This window comes from Capra hircus, chromosome 2 (genome assembly GCF_001704415.2).
Source record: "Capra hircus breed San Clemente chromosome 2, ASM170441v1, whole genome shotgun sequence".
Classification (NCBI taxonomy): Eukaryota; Metazoa; Chordata; class Mammalia; order Artiodactyla; family Bovidae; genus Capra; species Capra hircus.
In genome coordinates this window covers 46421083-46441148 of record NC_030809.1, presented here as the reverse complement: position 1 = coordinate 46441148, position 20066 = coordinate 46421083, and the positions used below count along the sequence as shown (strand labels likewise).

The 20066-nt window shown below is 41.2% G+C and overlaps 1 protein-coding gene across 3 annotated transcripts; it reads left to right on the top strand.

The window, feature by feature from the left end:
- Positions 5-18600, top strand: NIF3L1 (NGG1 interacting factor 3 like 1). 3 transcript variants are annotated; one of them, XM_005676351.3, is made up of 7 exons: positions 5-55; positions 3153-3613; positions 4460-4622; positions 7021-7147; positions 9311-9449; positions 11279-11362; positions 16322-16771. In XM_005676351.3, exons 2-7 carry the CDS (start codon positions 3178-3180, stop codon positions 16504-16506), a joined length of 1134 nt encoding a protein of 377 aa, XP_005676408.1. In that variant the 5' UTR covers positions 5-55; positions 3153-3177; the 3' UTR covers positions 16507-16771. The 3 variants fall into 3 exon arrangements, with proteins under 3 accessions (XP_005676408.1, XP_013826496.1, XP_017916495.1); XM_013971042.2 differs by lacking the exon at positions 5-55 and adding an exon at positions 474-735; XM_018061006.1 differs by lacking the exon at positions 5-55 and adding an exon at positions 1546-1924 and having other exon boundaries at positions 16322-18600.

Below are 20066 nucleotides of genomic sequence, written 5' to 3'. Positions count from 1 at the left end.
ACACCAGGAAGTTCCGCGCAGGACCGGAAGTAGCACTCGCGGAGTCCCGGGACTGGTGAGTCTTGGGAGAATCAGATTCCGGCCTGGGTAGCTGAGCCTTCGGTGGTGGGCTGTGGCAGCAAGCACCCTGATAGCCACAGGGCAGAGATAGGCGCAGAAAACCGGGTTGCCTCGAGATAGGATAGGGCTCTAGAGGGGCCGGGGCCCTGACTCTCAGGTTTACGGCCTTGCCACCTGCTCTCTTCATTGTCCTGGAAAACGTCTGAAGTGGGACTGAAAAAAGGGGGGCGCAGTTTGCAGGCTGTGAGGTGGCCCTGCTAATGATACTTAAACAGCGCTGACTCTAGGCCAGGCACTTTTCCCCAGCTTTACGGTTAAATCTTGCAAGAACACTGTGAGCTGGAAACTTGTTTCTGTCCTTCAGAGGTGGAAACCGCAAACAGCTTTGGCTCTGGGAGTCAGGCTGGTTTTAGAGTCTGTAAAAAGACATGGTGAAGTCATGTCTTCACCATGCTGGGCCGGCTTCCATTCTTGTTAATTGTGGCTTCAAGCTACGCAGCTTCGTTGTGAATGGGGAGTGTTTTGTTACCTTTAAGTCCTACAAATTTAACAGTAAATAAATCAACACCGCCGTGGTAGACCACTAGAGCTTCACTTTAGCCCTTGCCAGATTTTAGAAGAGTCTGTAGAGTGGAGTAATTAGTATCAGGACCTGGAATCTGGAAATTGGAAGTGGTATGTGCTGTGGTGCTTAGTGCCTCGGTCGTGTCCGACTCTTTGTGGCCCCATGGCCTGTAGCCCACCAGTCTCCTCTATCCATGGGGATTCTCCAGGCACAAATACTGAAGTGGGCTGCCATGCCCTCCTCCAGGGGATGTACCCAACCAGGGGTCGAACCCAGCTCTCCTGCATTCTCCGGCATTGCAGGCGGATTCTTTACCAGCTGAGCTACCAGGGAAGCCGGCAAGTGGTATAAGGACTCTTAGAAGATCTTCCAAGACCCCAGTTCAAGGGTTTGTGGAGGTTCCGCATCACTCCAAACCATATTTTGAATAAGTGCATTAAATATTTTTTGTGTATTTGTTTGGAAGGAATGATGCCAAAGCTGAAACTCCAGTACTTTGGCCACCTCATGCGAAGAGTTGACTCATTGGAAAAGACTCTGATGCTGGGAGGGATTGGGGGCAGGAGGAGAAGGGAACGACAGAGGATGAGATGGTTGGATGGCATCACTGACTTGATGGACGTGAGTCTGAGTGAACTCCGGGAGTTGGTGATGGACAGGGAGGCCTGGCATGCTGCGATTCTTGGGGTCGCAAAGAGTCGGACAGGACTGAGCTACTGAACTGAACTGAAAAGTTTAAAAAATTGTTTCCGTGGTTAACGAGTTACAGGTATTCCAATTAAAATTTACAGTTGACTGCTTTCTTGCTAATTTGCATACCATGAAATGCTTTTCTTCAAAAAAATTTTCATAGATACTCAATTTAAGAATTGAGCTGGGGGGGAGAAGAATTGAGCTAACAGTGTTATCTTTTGTATTGGATACAGATGTCTAGAAGGCTTTGACTCTGCTCACAGAGTACCCTACATCTTCACCTCGGCCACCTCTTGATTCTGGCCTTTGTATGGCACCAAGGTGTTTGTTCAGGGGCAGCATCTCCTGCCCCTTTCCTGCCTTGACCTTGCCCATTCACAGTGACCCACCTCTGCATCTCATGGTTCTGGCTACTGATAAACCACTTAATTTTTTATGTATGGTATCATTACTTTTTCTTGATAAAGCACCTTTTTTTTTGGCCATGCCCCACAGCTTGAGAGATTTCAGTTCTCCAACCAGGGATCGAACCCGAGCCACAGCAGTGAAAGCCGGAATCCTAACAACCAGGCCACCAGGGAACTCTCTGATAAAGCACTTTTTAATGTTAGTATATACCACCCTAACTCCAAATTCTGCTATCATAGGGGAAGGGAAACTGTGTATAGTAAGCATTTAGTGCTGGCCCATATTGGAGATACTGAAATACAGAAAAGATAGTTCCTATTCTCTGGTAGCTTTAGGGGAGACAAACAGGAATATAACATTAATTAAGAGAATGTCTGGAGCAAAAGGGGAGACACTGAAAGAGAAAGTTTGTCAAGAAAAGCTTTATTTAGAAAGTCGAAGTGGTCTTGGAAGGAAGTGTAATATCTAGAGAAATGGAGAAGGATGGTTGAAGTAAGGGTGAGAAGACTAAGAACAGAGGGTGTTGGGGGGACAGGGTGGAGGGGATGAATGTAATTGTGTGTTATGTACCAGGCTTGTGCTCTGGAGAAGGGAATGGCTACCCACTCCAGTATTCTTGCCTGGAGAATTCCATGGAAAGAAGAGTGTGGTGGGCTACAGCCCATAGGGTTGCAAAGGGTCAGACACGACTGACCAACACACACACACACACACACTCCAGGCTTGTGCAAGGTGACTTAAACATATTAATCCATTTATTCCTCCAGATGACCTATGAAGTAAGTTATAGTATCTCTGTTTTATAGATGAGAGAACAAGCTCAGAGCGCTTAAGTGACTTAACCTGTGATACCATGTGCCGGTAAATGATAGAGCCAATAGTTGAACTTATGTATGGCTTCCCTGCTGGCTCAGCAGTAAAGAATTTGCCTGCATCGCAGAAGACGCAGGAGATGTGGGTTTGATCCCTGGGTCAGAAAGAAGCCCTGGAGGAGGGCATGGCAACCCATTCCAATATTCTTGCCCGGAGAATCCTATGGACTGAGGAGCCTAGCCAGCTGTATTCCAGTGGGTTTCAAAGAGTTGGACACTACTGAAGCAACTGAGTGGGCTTCCCTGATAGCTCAGTTGGTAAAGAATCTGCCTGCAATGCAGGAGACCCTGGTTCGATTCCTAGGTCAGGAAGATCCGCTGGAGAAGGGATAGGCTGCCCACTCCAGTATTCTTGGGCTTCCCCTGCGGCTCAGCTGGTAAAGAATATGCCTGCAATGCGGGAGACCTAGGTTTGAAGCAACTGAGTACACATGCCATCACATTTGGGTCTTTTTTAGTGTAACATACAGCTCTTTTGCTCATATACTTTGCTGTCTGAAAAGGTTTGAGTCTGTGAAGTGTACATGTCCTCCATAGTCTGTGTTTGACTTCAGATACTCAGTTCTGCCTGACTTCTGCATGTTGTCATCTCGTGTACGCCTGGTCGCCACAACAGCCCGCCTGGTCCATTCCCAGATCTACAGCTCTTCCCGTTCCTTCATGGATCTGAAGGCTCTCCTTTGCTCCCTGAACGACTTTGCATCCCTCTCATTTGCTGAGAGCTGGGACAATGTTGGATTACTGGTGGAACCGAGCCCACCACACACTGTAAACACGCTCTTCCTGACCAATGACTTGACAGAGGAAGTGATGGAGGAGGCGCTGCAGAAGAAGGCGGATCTCATCCTCTCCTACCACCCGCCTATTTTCCGACCCATGAAGCGCATCACCTGGAAGACATGGAAGGAGCGCCTGGTAATCCGGGCACTGGAGAACAGAGTTGGGATCTACTCTCCTCACACCGCCTATGACGCTGCTCCTCAGGGAGTCAACAGCTGGTTGGCTAAAGGGCTTGGTGAGAAGCCTCTTGTTCTTTCCTATCTAGTTTTTTTCCCAGTCAGTGCTTTGAAATTTTATAGAGTGTCTTTTCAATAGTGTTTTGACCTCTTTAGGGATGGGGGCCGTTATTCGGTTTTTATATATTTTAAAATAACCTTGCTGAAACCTGACAGTTAAATTATATTTGAAAATGAAATTTTATTCTTATTGAATAAACACTACGTTGGAAATCTTCATTTTTGGCTGAGCTTTGTGATTCCTTACTCAAGTGGCACAGTGCCTAGCACTCAGGCACTCCAGAAAAGCCTGTTGAATTGAATTGAAAGCTCAGGCCTCTCCAGAATATACTTCATATATCAGGCAGATAGTTTCACTGGATTAGTGCTTATGCCCAGGACAATGAGAGAATTCACTGTATGTGCTTTTAGCTTTATTTTTGGTAAGCCTTTTTGGTTTCCTTGTGCTGGCCTGAAGCTTCTGTGATGATATAATCTGGATTAGTGTGGTCAAGTGGATTATGAGCTTTGTGACCTGAATCATAGTTTACACAAGTAAATTTAGTAAGCAGTCTCAATTCTTTATGTCATCAGAAACTAATGAGTCAGTCTTGTCCAACTTTCTGTGATATTTAAGAGTCTTCTGGAAAATAGTTCTGAAAAGAAATATGATTCTGTATGACAATACAAAATCCTTAGGTTATGGGGACTATTGGGTGTATATGTAAGGACCATGTTGTGTGTGTTTATTATAGAAGCATCTAAGAATGAATCCTTTAAAGAATACTCACTTCTTACAGTAGTAGTTTTTAATTTAAAAAAGAACCCACAAAATCTCTTTTAACTCCTGACCATTTTTTTTCTAGGTGTTTGCACCTCCAGGCCCATCCATCCTTCCAAAGCTCCTGATTACCCCACAGAGGGAACTCACAGAGTAGAATTCAGTGTTACCCATACCCAAGACCTGGACAAAGTCGTTTCCTCACTGAAAGAAATTGCGGGTGTATCTGTTACTTCTTTTTCTGCTAGGTACAATATATTTTCCTCTTTTTGTGTGTATATTAAGAATCTTTCTTACAAATTCTGTAACCCTGCTATTTAAGTTTCCTCATTTTCCTCAGGCGGCATCTTTTTCCTCTGGTAGGTTTACAACACAGCGTTCTTCTCATTTGCATATGGGTCCCTGAGGAGGAAAACTATGGGATCATTTTCAATACAATGAAAATGATAACGCTTGTTGACTATTTTCTATGCAGGAAGGACTAAACCACACATCTTACAGTGTTTCTAATCCTCCTGACAGTGTTGAAAGGTATTTTTACTTTAGGGTATGTGGATAAACCCTAGTGATATACTGATAATATAGGTTTACTTTTATCAGTTCCCAGCAAATGATGATTCCCAAACACCTGAAAGGGAAAAAATACGTTAAAATGCCTCTCAGATATGCCAATCATTTATTAAATTAGGTCTGAGATACCAAAAAATGTTGGGACTAATTTACCCTGCTGCTGCTAAGTCACTGCAGTTGTGTCTGACTCTGTGTGACCCCATAGACGGCAGCCCACCAGGCTCCCCTGTCCCTGGGATTCTCCAGGCAAGAACGCTGGAGTGGCTTGCCTACTAAAGCATTGTAAAAGACACATTATGCAGAGCTAGGACTTAATAATTATAAAAAAAAATCAAAGATAAATATAGTGACCTTTTAATAAAATGGAAATCTGTTAGCAGTAATCATGCCTTGGGTAAACCTCAACTGCCGCTGTGCAAAGCTAAAATGGAAATCCATATAAGCTACACTAAAAATGACTCTTTGATGAGTGGTTTTTATGTATAGATACATTATACTAAAGCCATAGTAAATGTCCTGTAATAGTATTGAGGGATTTCAAGATCCTTAAGGAAAATTATTTATAAGATTTTGCATAGATTTCGGTCATAGATATCTTTTACCATTCTGAAACACTGTGTAAATACTGAAATTAAAATTATACAAATAGAGCATGGAAACTTCAAAGAATACCACAGTCCTCCTTGTCCCTTCTACTCAGTCCCAAGATCTTCAACTCGAGTTGTCTTTTGTTTTCAGAGAAGTGAGTATCTTTCCAAACATGTATAGGGACATGAAGGAATGTATAGTTTTGTTTTAGTCATTGTTTTTTTTAATTAAATGGTATGCTGTATTTGCCTTTTTACTTGTCATAGTAATCTTTCCATGTAGATTTCTTATTATGAATGTACTATAATTTCTTGAAGCATTTTGCTTCCTAACTGGTGGACCTTTTAAAGAACTGATACACATTTAGTTTGGTTCCAGTTTGTCCATATTACAGGAGTATCTGGGACTTAACAGTTAGACTGGGGACCAGGCATTGTTTTTGCTTTTTCTTTTCAAATCTCTGCAGATGGTTCCAGTGTTAAAACTACGCTTCCACATTATCTTGCAAGGTATCTTTTAGTTCTCGAATTCTGTGATTATATTCAGAGTTTATGATTAAATACAAAACTTTCTTGATGCTAGTTTTTTTGGAGAGGCTCTCAAATGTTCCTTTTTAAAATTTTTTTTGGCCGTGCCCCGTGGCTTTTAGGATCTTAGTTCGCTGACCAAGGAGTGAACCCAGGCCCTGGCAATAAAAGCACCTAGTCCTAACCACTGGATCGCCAAGGAATTCCTAAGGGTATTGCTTTTTAAAGGGTGATTCAGGGACCCTCTGAATCATAAGCATAATGGGTGCTTTTGAAAAATGCATCACGTTGTTGTGTGGCAGAAACCAATGCAAGATTATAGCAGAATTATCCTTCAATTAAAAATAAACAAAGACAAATGCAGATTTTTTTGCTTTATCCTAGATCTATGTAATTAGAATGGGATTTGCCCGAGAGTCTGTCTGGGAAATTCTTGTATTGAATGATGTTTGAAAATTAACTTTTCTAGGGCTTTAAAAAACTTGTTTGCCCCAGCCCCATTCATAGAGGTTCTGTTTCACTGAGTCTATAGAAGAGTCCAGCAGCTGTTATTTTAAGAAGCCAGCAAGAGATTTCTAATGCACGACCAGGACTAAGAACAGTTCTACAACAGAGGTTTCATAGTGAGGTCCCTGGACCAGCACATCAGTGTCACCTGGAACTTGTTAGATAAATCCTCAGCCCCCACTCAGACCTACTAAATCAGAAACTCTGAGGGTACGGCCCAACAGTCTGTTTTAATAAGGCCATGAGATGATTTTGATGCATGCTAAAGTTTCAGAAACACTATTCTAGAAAATGGTTTGGAATTAAATCCTAAAGTCCATATAAATCTAATCTTCTATTACAGGAGGTTGTAAACTATGGATTATTTTGAGTACATAAATTTATATATATATATATTTTAAATTTATATTGATTTGTTTATGTTTATCCTAAACCAAGTGACTTTTCTTTCCAGGGCTGATGATGAAGAACAAACACGGCTCAGTCTGAATTGTACTCAGCAAGCTTTGATGCAGGTGGTGGCTTTTCTTTCCCAGAATAGGCAGTTTTATCAGAAGACTGAAATTCTGTCACTCGAGAAGGTAATAAAAGATATCTTATGTTACAGTGCAGTTTTGTTTGACAAATTCATATGTAAAGTGTTAGTTCAACAGATTATTAACTATTGCCAAGAGTAGAAGCACAAAGTGGTGATGAAAGCATGTTGGGCCCTGGAAAGTTTATTGAAAAAGGGAGACGGTTCAGGAATATAAAAATGTAGATATCTTAGTCCATTCAGGCTGCCATAACATGTTTGGACTTCTATAACAGAATACTATAGACTGGATAGCTTACAAACAACAGTAATTTATTTTTAACAGTTAAGGAGGAAGCGAAGTCCAAAATCATGGCACTGGCAGACTCTGAGTGTTGCCTGACGGGAGCTCACTACATGCTTCGAAGATGGTGCCTTCTCTCTGTGTCTTCACACAGTGAAGGGGACTTGGGATCTCTCTGGAGCCTCTTTTCTAAAGCACTAATCCCAGTTGTGTGGGTTCCAACCTCATGATCTGAAAGTACCTCCCAAAGGCTACACCTCCTAATCTATAGGTTAGGATATCATCCTATGAATTTGAGGGGGCCGGAAACATTCAGACCATGATGGTACTTCTTCATGATGAGAGACTCAGTTACAGATTCAGTCTCTTATTTTATACCCTCTGCCTGGACCATTTTATTCATTCCTTTAACTTGACATGTGGTGATCCCTATGTCTTTACTTCCTGTCTCAGGATGCTTTCTTAAGGTAAAAGATAAAATTAAAAAAAAAAAACAACTATATTTCCAGCCACTTTCTGAACATTTTCCACTTACAGATCTCACAAGTATTTAAAATCCAGTATATACAAAAACTGACCTTATCCACATACCATGCTTTTAAACACAAGTTTTTTTTTCTGTTTTATCGGTGACCCTAAGAGCTGTTTTATTTGCAGGTTTCTTGCTCCCGTACATCCAAGCCCTGCTGATTCTGTCCCTAAATGTACAAGATGTTTCTCCTCTCTGTTTGCTTTGCCACCACAGTAGTTGAAACGCTCATGTTCCCTCCCTTGGGATATAAGATGCAGTAAACTCCTGAGCAGACACCTCCAGGAGATAGTCCAGGCTTTTCAGCTTAGAGTGTGTAGCCTTTCATGACCAGCGAGGACCCCTGTCTCCAGCTTCTGCTCCCTCCCCATCCCTTGCTCTGCATACCAGCTATACTGTCTGCTTTTAGATCTGCCCTGTGTGCTCTCTCACACCTTGGCACCTCTATACATGTTCTCTCTGTTTAGAATGCCTCAATAAATAAATAAAAAGGAAAAAAGAAAAAAAATAGAATGCCTCACCACATCTCACCGTATCTCTAACCCACCACCCTGCACTTGACATCTCTCCTTTCTTAACTCCTTTCTGGTTTGTCTTCAAGACCCAAGTCCTTGTAGAAGCTTATTTTACTCCCCTTACTTCAAGTATCCACCTTCCCCCCGCCCCCTACCCCGCCCCCGCCATCGCAACTCATCTATTTTGTCACTCTTTTGTGATCCCATAAAAAAATAGTACCCACCTTGGACTTCCCTGGTGGTCCACTGGTTAAGACTCCGTGTTTCCAATGCAAGGGGCAGAGGTTCGATCCCTGGACAGGGAACTAAGATCCCACATGCCACTCAGCAAAAAAAAAAAAATAGAAAAAGAAGAGAAAACTACCTTCTCAGGAGACTGAGCTCCTAGAAGTCAGAGAATGTTTTTGTCAGGTTTGCATTCCTAACTTTTAGCTTGGAGCTACTTTAAAAAAATTTTATCTATTTATTTATTTATTTTTGGCTGTGCTGGGTCTTCATTGCTGCGTGGGGGCTACTCTCTAGTTGCTATGCATGGGGATCTCATGGTGGCGGCTTCTCCCCTTGCAGAGCACAGGCTCTAGGGCCCAAGGACTTCAGTAGTTTTCGACCCCCGGGTTCCAGAGCACAAGCTTAATAGTTGTGGTGCATGAGCTTAGCTGCCCTGCAGCATGTGGGATCTTTCCAGATCAGGGAATGAATCTGTGTCTCCTGCATTGGCAGGCAGATTCTTTACCACTGAACCACCAGGAAAGCCCTGGAGCTAGTTTTATAGCAAGCTCATAGTGCCCTTGTTTTATTGATCTCAGTATTTGCTCCTTCCTCTATGGAATTGTTTTCTGGGACTGATGATGCCCCGTTTTCCTAATTTCTGTTTCTCTACAGCCTCTCCTTCTCTATACTGGGATGGGACGGTTATGCACACTGGATGAGTCTGTCTCCTTGGAAACCATGATTGAGCGAATCAAAAGTCACCTAAAACTATCTCATGTTCGCCTTGCTCTTGGAATAGGGAAGACCTTAGGTAAGTATGTCTTCTATATTTATCCAGCATACCTACTGATAATATTGGGCAAAAATGGAAACTTTTGGCTGTATCAATATGATAGAAATGTGTTAGCAGCTCACAGAAGATGACTGGTTTACTTTATCGGTCAGAGTGGACAAGGTTATGCTGTGGTATACATCCCATCGGCCTAAACAAGATTTATTTCTCATTCACACTCCAGGTCCATCTCAGATCAGCAGGGGACTCTGCTCATTGTAGACAGGTCTTGAAGAGGGAGAGTCTTAAACTGCGGGTAAACATTGTAGTCTAGAAATGGTACATACTCTGTTCAACAAATTGTTCAGAGTCAGTCAACCCAGGAAGAGCATCAAGTGCAGTCCTGCCCCATTCCAGGAAGAAAGCTAGAAATCGTGATTGCTCCAATTACAATGCAGATCTTAAAGTCTACAATACTGGTGATAATTTATAGTGAGGTACTGCTGTGCTCAGTGATGTAACTGCGGTTTCTGAGTTTTGTAGCCACTGCCTTCTCTCTTGGCTTTCTCCTGCACTTTGGGGAACAAAAGGAATGAGCAGAGCATTATTGGGCCCCTGCAGTGAGCCCAGGGCTCTTCAGAGTGTGCTAAGTGTGTGTGTGTCCACTGCGAAGGCAACAGCGGAGTGCAGTTGTCACGAGTGTGGAGTCTGATGCTGTGGGTCCATGCGACAGTCATGTCTGCTGCCTGGCTTCGACAGGCATGGCAGTGGTGACGTAATTCATGTGGCTGCCCACGCTAAGTGCAGGAAGTGCTAGCTATTCTTAGATGTCTCGGAAGTATTATTTTTCCTGTTGTATAGGTGGAAAAAATTGAGGTTTGCAGAGGTAACCGACTTAACCAAAGTCCACAGTTGGATCAAACAACTCATGAGTGCTCATTTCCAAAGAAGGTGGGTGGCAGAGATGGAATAAGACTTCTGACTAGCTCCATTGCCCCTTTTTTGAAATACAACTAATGAAGTATCCATTCTAGGAATCTAAGTACTCAACACTTGTTGGATTTTGGCTTGAAAGCTTCTGTATTTCACTCTCCAGAGGATGCTCTTTTAGGAAAATACCATATTAAAAAAAAAAAAAGTCAATTAACAATGTTTTGTTAGTTTCAGGTGTACAGCAAAGTGATTCAGTTATACATACATCTATTCTTTTTCAAATTCTTTTCCCATTTAGGTTGTTACATAATATTGAGCAGAGTTGCCTATGCTAAATAGTGGGTCCTGGTTAGTTATCCATTTTAAATATAGCAGTATGTCCATGACATTCCCTAACTATCCCTTCTCCTTACTTCCCCACTGGTAACTATAAGTTCGTTTTCTATATATCAACTATACTCCAATATAAAATCAAAAGTTAAAAAGATATGTGTCAACTTCATTACATAGCATCCTCTGACTAGCCTGTTTAGTTCCTTAGCTTCCTTACCTGGGGACAGAGACAAACATGCCTACCTCTTACTGTTACCTGGAGACCAGGTAATTAATTGAGCAGCACTGTGGTAAAGCCTAAAGCCTAGTGCTAATAGTGGTAAATACTATTCAGAGGTGCCTTACATGGGCTTGTGCAACAGTGAGATTCCAAAGGAATAATAATCTTGCTTTAGGTTAGCTCTGTAATACCAAGGAATAGTCTGTTTGCCTATATGAAGACATGTTTTATTATTTTTTGAAACTTTTTACACAAAATTCACATACCGGTGATAAGACTGAGAGAGAGATCTGTATTACATATCGGATTCTTGGTACAGATTGTAATATTAATATGAAGGGGAATTGAAAAGTGTTGGTCTCTTGTTTTCTTTATCGTGAAGAGTCCCCAGTCAAAGTCGTGGCTCTGTGCGCTGGTTCTGGGAGCAGCGTCCTGCAGGGGACAGATGCCGACCTTTATCTCACAGGTAGGACAGCCTTTGGACCTTTCTTGTACCCTTTTCTTGATACCCTTTTCTTGTGTATCCCTTCCCTACTTTTGTTTGTCTTTTACAAGGTAAAAATTAGCAGATTTTAGGACAGCATCTAACATACAGATGGATCTAATAAATGTTTTTTGAAGCTGAACTAGATAAAGAACTATGTCAAAATTGGGGACATACCACATACTTTGTGGAAGGAAAAAAAAAGTCATCTAATAATTAGATTATCTAAAAAGTGATGTTCAGCATTTATTTAACCTATTCTGTTCCTAAACATGATTTCTCTCAGATTTCACTTAAGTTACTGGGACACTTTTTACCTGTTGCCTTAGGTAGAAGATTGTTCCTCTTACTCGGCCCTGAAGGCAGTGATCACTTTCTTTCAGTTCTAGCTCCAAAATCTTTCTAATTTTACCTTTATCTCCGTCCAGACATCCCCTACCTAAAGTACTTCATTAAGCCTCTAATCTTAATCTTCTGCACACTCCCCCAGAACTAACTTTCAGAAGTACAGATGTGACGGTGTATAATATTATCATGGCTGAAAACCCGTCAGCGATGTCCTCCATGTGCCCTGGTGAACCCGAGCGTCCCACGTCCTCTTCCATGCGGTCTTGGCTCATGCTGTTTTCCCTGGCTAGGTTGTCTTTGCTTTGCTCCTTTCGTATACTTATAGTGATAAGCTCAGAGATGCCTCCCCTGAGAAGCATTTTCTTGACAGTGTCCGGCTCCTGCCCCTGATGATCATACCTTCCCCTCCCAATTCCTGTCACTTTTTTCTTAATCTACAATATGCGCTTCTTTTGGACAGAGACTGTTTGACTCCCAGGCTCTGTACTCTGTCCTTGTGGTTAATACCTAATTGATAACAGGGCCCATTGTTCCTCCAAGGGAGTTGGAGGCACTTTGAACGCTGCTGTTACCAGCTGCATTTCTACCTCTAGGCCTCTTGAGGGTTAGGAGACAGGGGCTTAAGATTACTTTACCCACTTCTAAAACTAGACTCAATGGCCATCCCTTTGGCATTACTAGACCTCTCCTGCCACCATACGCCCGTGCCTTATCATCTAGCATCCTCCCTTACAAAGGCTGCTGCACTCGAAATGATGTCATGTCTCTGAGAATAGGTGCAGCATCTTAGTAAGCCTGATGTATTGCTTTGAACCAATTAAAAGTGTATATGACCATTGTCTGTTTTCTTTTCCTTCCTTCTAAAGAAGCAAGGGTTTTATTTGGGGGGGGGCAGCTATTTATTTAATTTTTATTGGAGTATAGTTGCTTTATAATGTTGTATTAGTTTCTGATATACAGCAAAATGAATCAGTTATATGTATATTCACTCTTTTTTAGATTTCCGTCCTGTCTAAAATATAAGATTTTTATAAGCCCTCAAATTTATACCGGATTGAAGTAAACTTTCAGTGTATAGACAGTTTAACATGTTATAACATGATGTTTCTATTTTAAAATTTAACATTTTACTTTGAAGGAATTTTAGACTTATAGAAAAGTTGCAGTGAGAATAGTATAATCAACTCTTATATACTCTTCACCTACATTGAAAGTGAAAGTGAAGTCGCTCAGTCTTGTCCGACTCTTTGCGACCCCGTGGACTGTAGCCAGCCAGACTCCTCCATCCATGGGATTCTCCAGGCAAGAATACTGAAGTGGGTTGCCATTTCCTTCTCCAGAGGATCTTCCCGAACCAGGGATCGAACCCAGGTCTCCTGCATTGCAGGCACATGCTTTAACCTCTGAGCCACCAGGGAAGCCCCACCTACATTACTAATGGCTGTTCTTTGCCACATTTGTACATTCTGTCTATAACATCATATATGTGTGTATATATTTGTGTATGCATAAGTATTAGGTTGGTGCAAAAGTAATTGTGGTTGACTTTTACACCAACCTCAATTATTTTTCCACCAACTGCAGTTACTTTTGAACCTCAATTACTTTTTCATCAACCTGAGTTACTATTACTTTTGCACCAACAACAATTACTTTTGAATCTCAGTTACTTTTGTACCAACCACAATTACTTTTGCACCAACCTAATATGTATTGATGTTTTCTCCCAAACCATTTATAAATAAATTACAGATAAGATGACCTTTTACCTTCAAATACCTCAGCATTATATCTCCTAGGAGCAAGGACATTCCCTTATATGACCATGTTATAATGACCAAATTCAGGAATTTAACATTGTTAATTGATCAAAATTTATAGTATTTCTTGTTCAGATTGATGCTCAATTATTTTTTTAAAATAGAAATTTATTTATTTTAATTGGAGGCTAATTACTTTACAATATTATATTGGTTTTGCCATACATTGACATGAATCAGCCACGGGTGTACACGTGTTCCCCATCCTGAACCCCCCTCCCTCCTCTCTCCCCATCTCATCCCTCTGGGTCATCCCAGTGCACCAGCCCCGAGCATCCTGTATCCTGCATCAAACCTGGACTGGCGATTCATTTCACATATGATAATATACATGTTTCAGTGCCGTTCTCCCAAATCATCCCACCCTCTCCCTCTCCCACAGAGTCCAAAAGACTGTTCTGTACATCTGTGTTTCTTTTGCTGTCTCGCATACAGGGTTATCGTTAACCATCTTCCTAAATTCCATATATATGTGTTAGTATACTGTATTGGTATTTTTCTTTCTGGCTTACTTCACTCTGTATTATAGGCTCCAGTTTCATCCACCTCATTAGAACTGGCTCAAATGTATTCTTTTTAATGGTTGAGTAATACTCCATTGTGTATATGTACCACAGCTTTCTTATCCATTCATCTGCTGATGGACATCTAGGTTGCTTCCATGTCCTGGCTATTATAAACAGTGCTGCGATGAACATTGGGGTACACGTGTCTCTTTCAATTCTGGTTTCCTCAGTGTGTATGCCCAGCAGTGGGTTTGCTGGGTCATAAAGGCAGTTCTATTTCCAGTTTTTTAAGGACTCTCCACACTGTTCTCCATAGTGGCTGTACTAGTTTGCATTCTCACCAACAGTGTAAGAGGGTTCCCATTTCTGCACACCCTCTCCAGCATTTATTGCTTGCAGACTTTTGGATCGCAGCCATTCTGACTGGTGTGAAGTGGCGCCTCACTGTGGTTTTGATTTGCATGTCTCTGATGATGAGTGATGTGATGCTCAATTCTTGATCACACACTGCATCTGTTCTAGTTCTCAACTTTGTTTTTAGAGCATTGGCATTTTTGAAGAGCATAGGCCATTTGCTTATTTTGTATGTCTCTCAGTTTGGAATGTCTGATTGTTTTCCATAAATAATGACTTTTTAAAATTAGTTTTTGTATCACAAAGCAGTATATACATGAGATAAATTCACACAGTTCCAAAATGTTAAAATGTCCTTCTCATATGGTTAGTTGGGGAAACAGAAAATGTCTTATCTAGCTTACTTTAGATGTCTGTAATCTGTGAGGCATCACTTTGAATATCACTTCAGAGATAGGAAACCCCAGCCAAAAGACCATTTTCATCACCCTTCCTTTGAGCTTTACATATTAGGTCATAAAGGGTAGTATCCTAGGAAGACCAGTAGATGGCAAGCTTGCTCCTTGGAAATACAAATTATATACTAGTCCAGACAGCCAGACTTGTCTTTCCCAAAGCATGACTTCTAACTGGGCCGCTTAGTGCCTTTTTCTCCTTTCACTTTTTCTCTACTATTACTTAAATTAAGATATTTTAAAAGGTACTTGAGTAGAAACTAGTCCTTACAATGAGGGCTTCCCTGGTGGCTCAAATGTTAAAGTATCTGCCTGCAGTGCAGGAGACCTGGGTTTGATCCCTGAGTTGGGAACATCTCCTGGAGAAGGGGAATGGCTACCCACTTCAGTGTTCTTGCCTGGACAATTCCATGGACAGAGGAGCCTAGCAAGCTACAGTCCATGGGGTCGCAAAGGGTTGGACACGACTGAGTGACTAACACTTCATAATGAAATAATGCGTATTTGACTGGGGAAGAGTGTGAGGAATTGAAATTGAGGGCTTTTTTTTTTTCTTTTCCTAAGAACTTTTTTTAATGCCTTTATGTCTTAAGTATATTTCAAAATTGTGCTTTTATGGAAAAGCCAAATATTCTTGCTCCTACATCAGATTCACAAAGTGTTTTTTAAAAATTCAAAACATTATGAGTTTTCCCAAAATCTTTCCACAAAAGATGAGATCCTCTTCTACCAGTAACTTCAGAATTTCTAGGCGTTTTGCCTGAGTCAAAGGAAATTACCTTGTTTTTAATTTAGAAATAACCTTAAGCTCATTTCATTCTTATGAATTAGACTACAGTTGATGCTGAGAATTTTGTTATTCACAAAGTATAAGGGGCTTCCTTGGTGGCTCAGATGGTAAAGAATCTGCCTAGAATGTGGGAGATCTGGGTTCGATTCCTGGGTCGGGAAGACCCCATGGAAAAGGAAATGGCAACCCACTCTAGTATTCCTGCCTGGAGAATTCCATGGACAGAGGAGCGTGGCTGGCTAGAGTCCATGTGGATATAGAGAGTCAGACATGACTGAGCTACTAACACTTCACTTTATTTCACAAAGTATAAATAAGTCTTTGGGAGGTAAGCAGTGGTCGTTTATTTTATTTTATTGTGGAAACCTTTTGAATGGGTGTTCCTACAGGTCAGTTCTGGTGGTATTAGATACTGTTGGATGTGTGCATATACCAAGGAGAAACAATTTGGAATTCTCAGTGGGATGGCCTCTCTTTTTAAATTGGAGGACATGTAAGAAACATGCATATAACTTTCTAGATTCATGTGAAAGTTTTGCTGTATTACATTTGCTTCATATAGGATGAAAACTTGGTATTTCTGCTGTTGTGGTTCAGCACAGAACCATAGTCCACAGTTATTAGACTGTGTCTAATATTTAAATATTTGCTCTTTCCTTTGTTGGCAGGTGAGATGTCACACCATGATGTTCTGGATGCTGCTTCCCAAGGAATAAGTGTCATCCTCTGTGAACACAGCAACACTGAACGAGGCTTTCTTTCTGATCTTCGAGATATGCTGCATGCTCACTTGGAGAATAAGATTAATATTATCCTGTCAGAAACAGACAGGGACCCTCTTCATGTGATATAAGGCCTGCAGGAACAGCCAGATAACACAATACAGAAAGCAGGTGGCTCCCAGTGTGAATCCATAACATGAATCAGTGGGGTTGGTATCCTTCCGAAAGAATCTTAGAAGGTACATTAGCATTTCTGGTTTCTCAGTCTGCTTCTCCAGATGTTCTGTAGCTCAGAAGGTAAAAACTATAATGTAATTACCATTGAAGAATAAATGTTATAAAGGACAAATTAAAGAATATACTGTGGAATATAAATTCATTATAAACTCTAGGAAATATGGAGTAAACCTGTTTATTTAACATTCTTGGGAAATAGCTCAAGTAATCATCTCTTTCACTCAGTTATAGATGGGATGTGTCATTCTAGATCTCTCTGTCCTTAGTTATTTTAAAAATATACCTTTTCAGAAAAGTATGTCTATATATGTATACTTTAAAAACTTGCTATTAGCTCACCTATATCTAGGTAGTAACCTTTGGAGGGTGGTATAGGTCTGTCTTTCTGTTCCTGTTCCTAGATCACTGATCTCCCACCTCAATTTCAGAATCAGGATGAGATTTTGTTTTTTGGCCTTGAGCAAACTACTTAACCTTTGTCTCAGTTTTCTCATCCCATGCGGCATGTGGGATCTTAGTTCCTCGACCAGGGATCACACTAGTGCCTCCTACAGTGCAAGTATGAAGTCTTAACCACTGGACCTCCATGGATGTCCCTCAGGATGAGTTCTGCTTTTTGTTGTAAATATACATGATCATTATTCATGTTCAGTTCAGTTCAGTCGCTTAGTCCTGTCCGACTCCTTGTGACCCCATGGACTGCAGCACACCAGGCCTCCCTGTCCATCACCAACTCCTGCAGTTTACTCAAACTCATGTCCATTGAGTTGGTGATGCCATCCAACCATCTCATCCTCTGTCGTCCCCTTCTCTTCCTGCCCTCAATCTTTCCCAGCATCAGGGTCTTTTCAAATGAGTCAGTTCTTTGCATCAGGTGGCCAAAGTATTGGAGTTTCAGTTTCAGCATCAGTCCTTCCAATGAATATTCAGGATTATTCATGTAACTGTTGCTTTTTAGGTAACTCACCATTTCATTAAAGATTTTTAACTTTAAAAATAATGCTGGTGAATACGTGTACAGTGTTAGTTTTGTGCCAGGCACTATACTATGTGTTCTATAAACACTTTCAATCCCTTATATGCAAGTATATAGGTATTGTTACAACCATTTTAACAGATGAGGCAACTGAGACAGGGGTTATGTAGCTTGCCCAAGGCCATGTAGCTTGGAAGTGATGGAGTTAGGATATAAACTCAGTCTGGCTCCAGAGCCTATGTGCTTATTAATTGCAGTGGATCTTAATCAAATATGTTGATGGCAGGACTGATATAAGAGGTATGGAAGAAATCCTGAAGGGAAAATAAATCCATCTTAACTGTGATCTTCTCTGGGTGGTATGATGAGAGGCTTTTCTTTTTAATGCTTTTATATTTATTTCCAATTTCTACAACTGAGCATGTTACTATGGTAATGGCAAAAGCAATCTTTAAATACTATTGTCTAAAAATGAGAAAGCATAGAATTTAATATTTGTAGGATCCTTTTCGTACCCACAGAAAAGGCAATGGCACCCCACTCCAGTACTCTTGCCTGGGAAATCCCATGGACAGAGGAGCCTGGCAGGCTGCAGTCCATGAGGTTGCTAAGAGTCGGACACGACTGAGCGACTTCACTCCACTTTTCCTACCCATCTTCTGTCTCCTGGAGGATCTGGGATCCTAACTTAAAAATTATTCTTAATTTTTAAGAATACAGTGGTTCACCTGTAATATTGATTCACTACAGAAATAGCCAACAGGAGTGAGCCTTATAAAATGCTCCCCATTAAAAGTTGGAGGAGCCACCAGGAAAGGTGAGAGAACAGCTAAGTGTCAGAAGCCAAGAACTAGAAAGCTATGAGATGGTCAAATTTGTCAAAGCAGAGAGAATGAGATAGCAGCTTTGAGAGACTATCTTAATGGTACTGGCTTTATTCATTCACTCATTGGTTGCTTTCTGTGTGCTGGACCCATAGAGATGTGGAGAGGATACGACAGAATTTGGTTAATGATGACAGTAAACTCTTAACTATGAAAAAGGCAGGCATAGGATTTACAGGGAAGGCCTTCCGGGGGACAGCTTAAACACATGCACTAAGTAGAGAAACTGCAGAGCCCACTGAGAAAGCCCAAGTAATTAATTCAGTATTGTCAGGGAGAAGGCAATGGCACCCCACTCCAGTACTCTTGCCTGGAAAATCCCATGGACGGAGGAGCCTGGTAGGCTGCAGTCCATGGGGTCGCAGAAGAGTTGGACAGGACTGAGCAACTTGACTTTCACTTTTCACTTTCATGCATTGGAGAAGGAAATGGCAACCCACTCCAGAGTTCTTGCCTGGACAATCCCAGGGATGGGGGAGCCGGATGGGCTGCTGTCTGTGGGGTCGCACAGAGTCGGACACAACTGAAGTGACAGCAGCAGCAGCAGCAGGGTGGAAAGAAGGCAGGGAAGGTATGGCCCAAGGTGATGATGAAGAAATAGCCTGAGGCCAGTAGCTCTCAAACCCTCCTTTTTTTGTTATAGTACACTTAAGGTGTGGTATGATTTGACCTGTGACTCATGAAGGCAGACAGGATCTCGGAATTGACAGTTGTGGATTAAGCCCTTTGGGTAGAGTTTTAGGAGGGGTTAATGAATCAAACAGTTTGTTTATGATTGACACACTTATTGCCAAATAAAGAATGATATGACTGTAATACATTTTCAGCCTGCTTGCACTTCTGAATAACTAAAAATAATACCCCCAAACACATCCTGTGTATTTTTTTCTTCCTATGCAGTTTAAGAAAAAATAAAGTATCATTCAAGATTCCTTACTTTCAGCTGTCAAATTTTCCAAACTGTTAAAGATGCTGAAGTATTCAGGTGACCTAAATACTTCAGAAGACTTGAGGCCCAAGTGATACATGCCAAAATAATGAAAACTTGGTAATAAGTTTTGTTATGCTTAGAGTTATATTTTTCGTAGCATTAGTTATTTCAGATTGACTTTATTCAACACATTAAGGATACTGTAATTTTTAATCTATTAAAACCTCAACTAGGTATTTCATATCACATCTTGATTTTCTCTCAGCTGCCTAGAATAGAGCTTTCTGCATGGTAAGTTCTCAAAAAACATGAATTAACATGGCTTAACAGCAATTTGAAAAATTAAAGTGTGGGAGAATCTCCCAAGGGAGAAATGAAATAATTACAAAAAGCCTGAGAAAGTCATGTACGTGACTATCCCTTGGTTTTTAGAAGACACACATCTGTAATGAGGCAGACTCTCATGACTTGCTGTCATCTCTGACAGCTACTCAGGACTAAGCCAAAAACCTGGAATGTAGAAAAACACATTCTGAACATGCTACTGGCTCCAGGTTTGAATTGACTGGAGCTGAAGTATAGTTGAGCCTTGAACATTGTGGGGATGCTGACCTTCTGCACAGTAAAAAATCCAACTGTAACCTACAGTTGGCTCTGTGTATG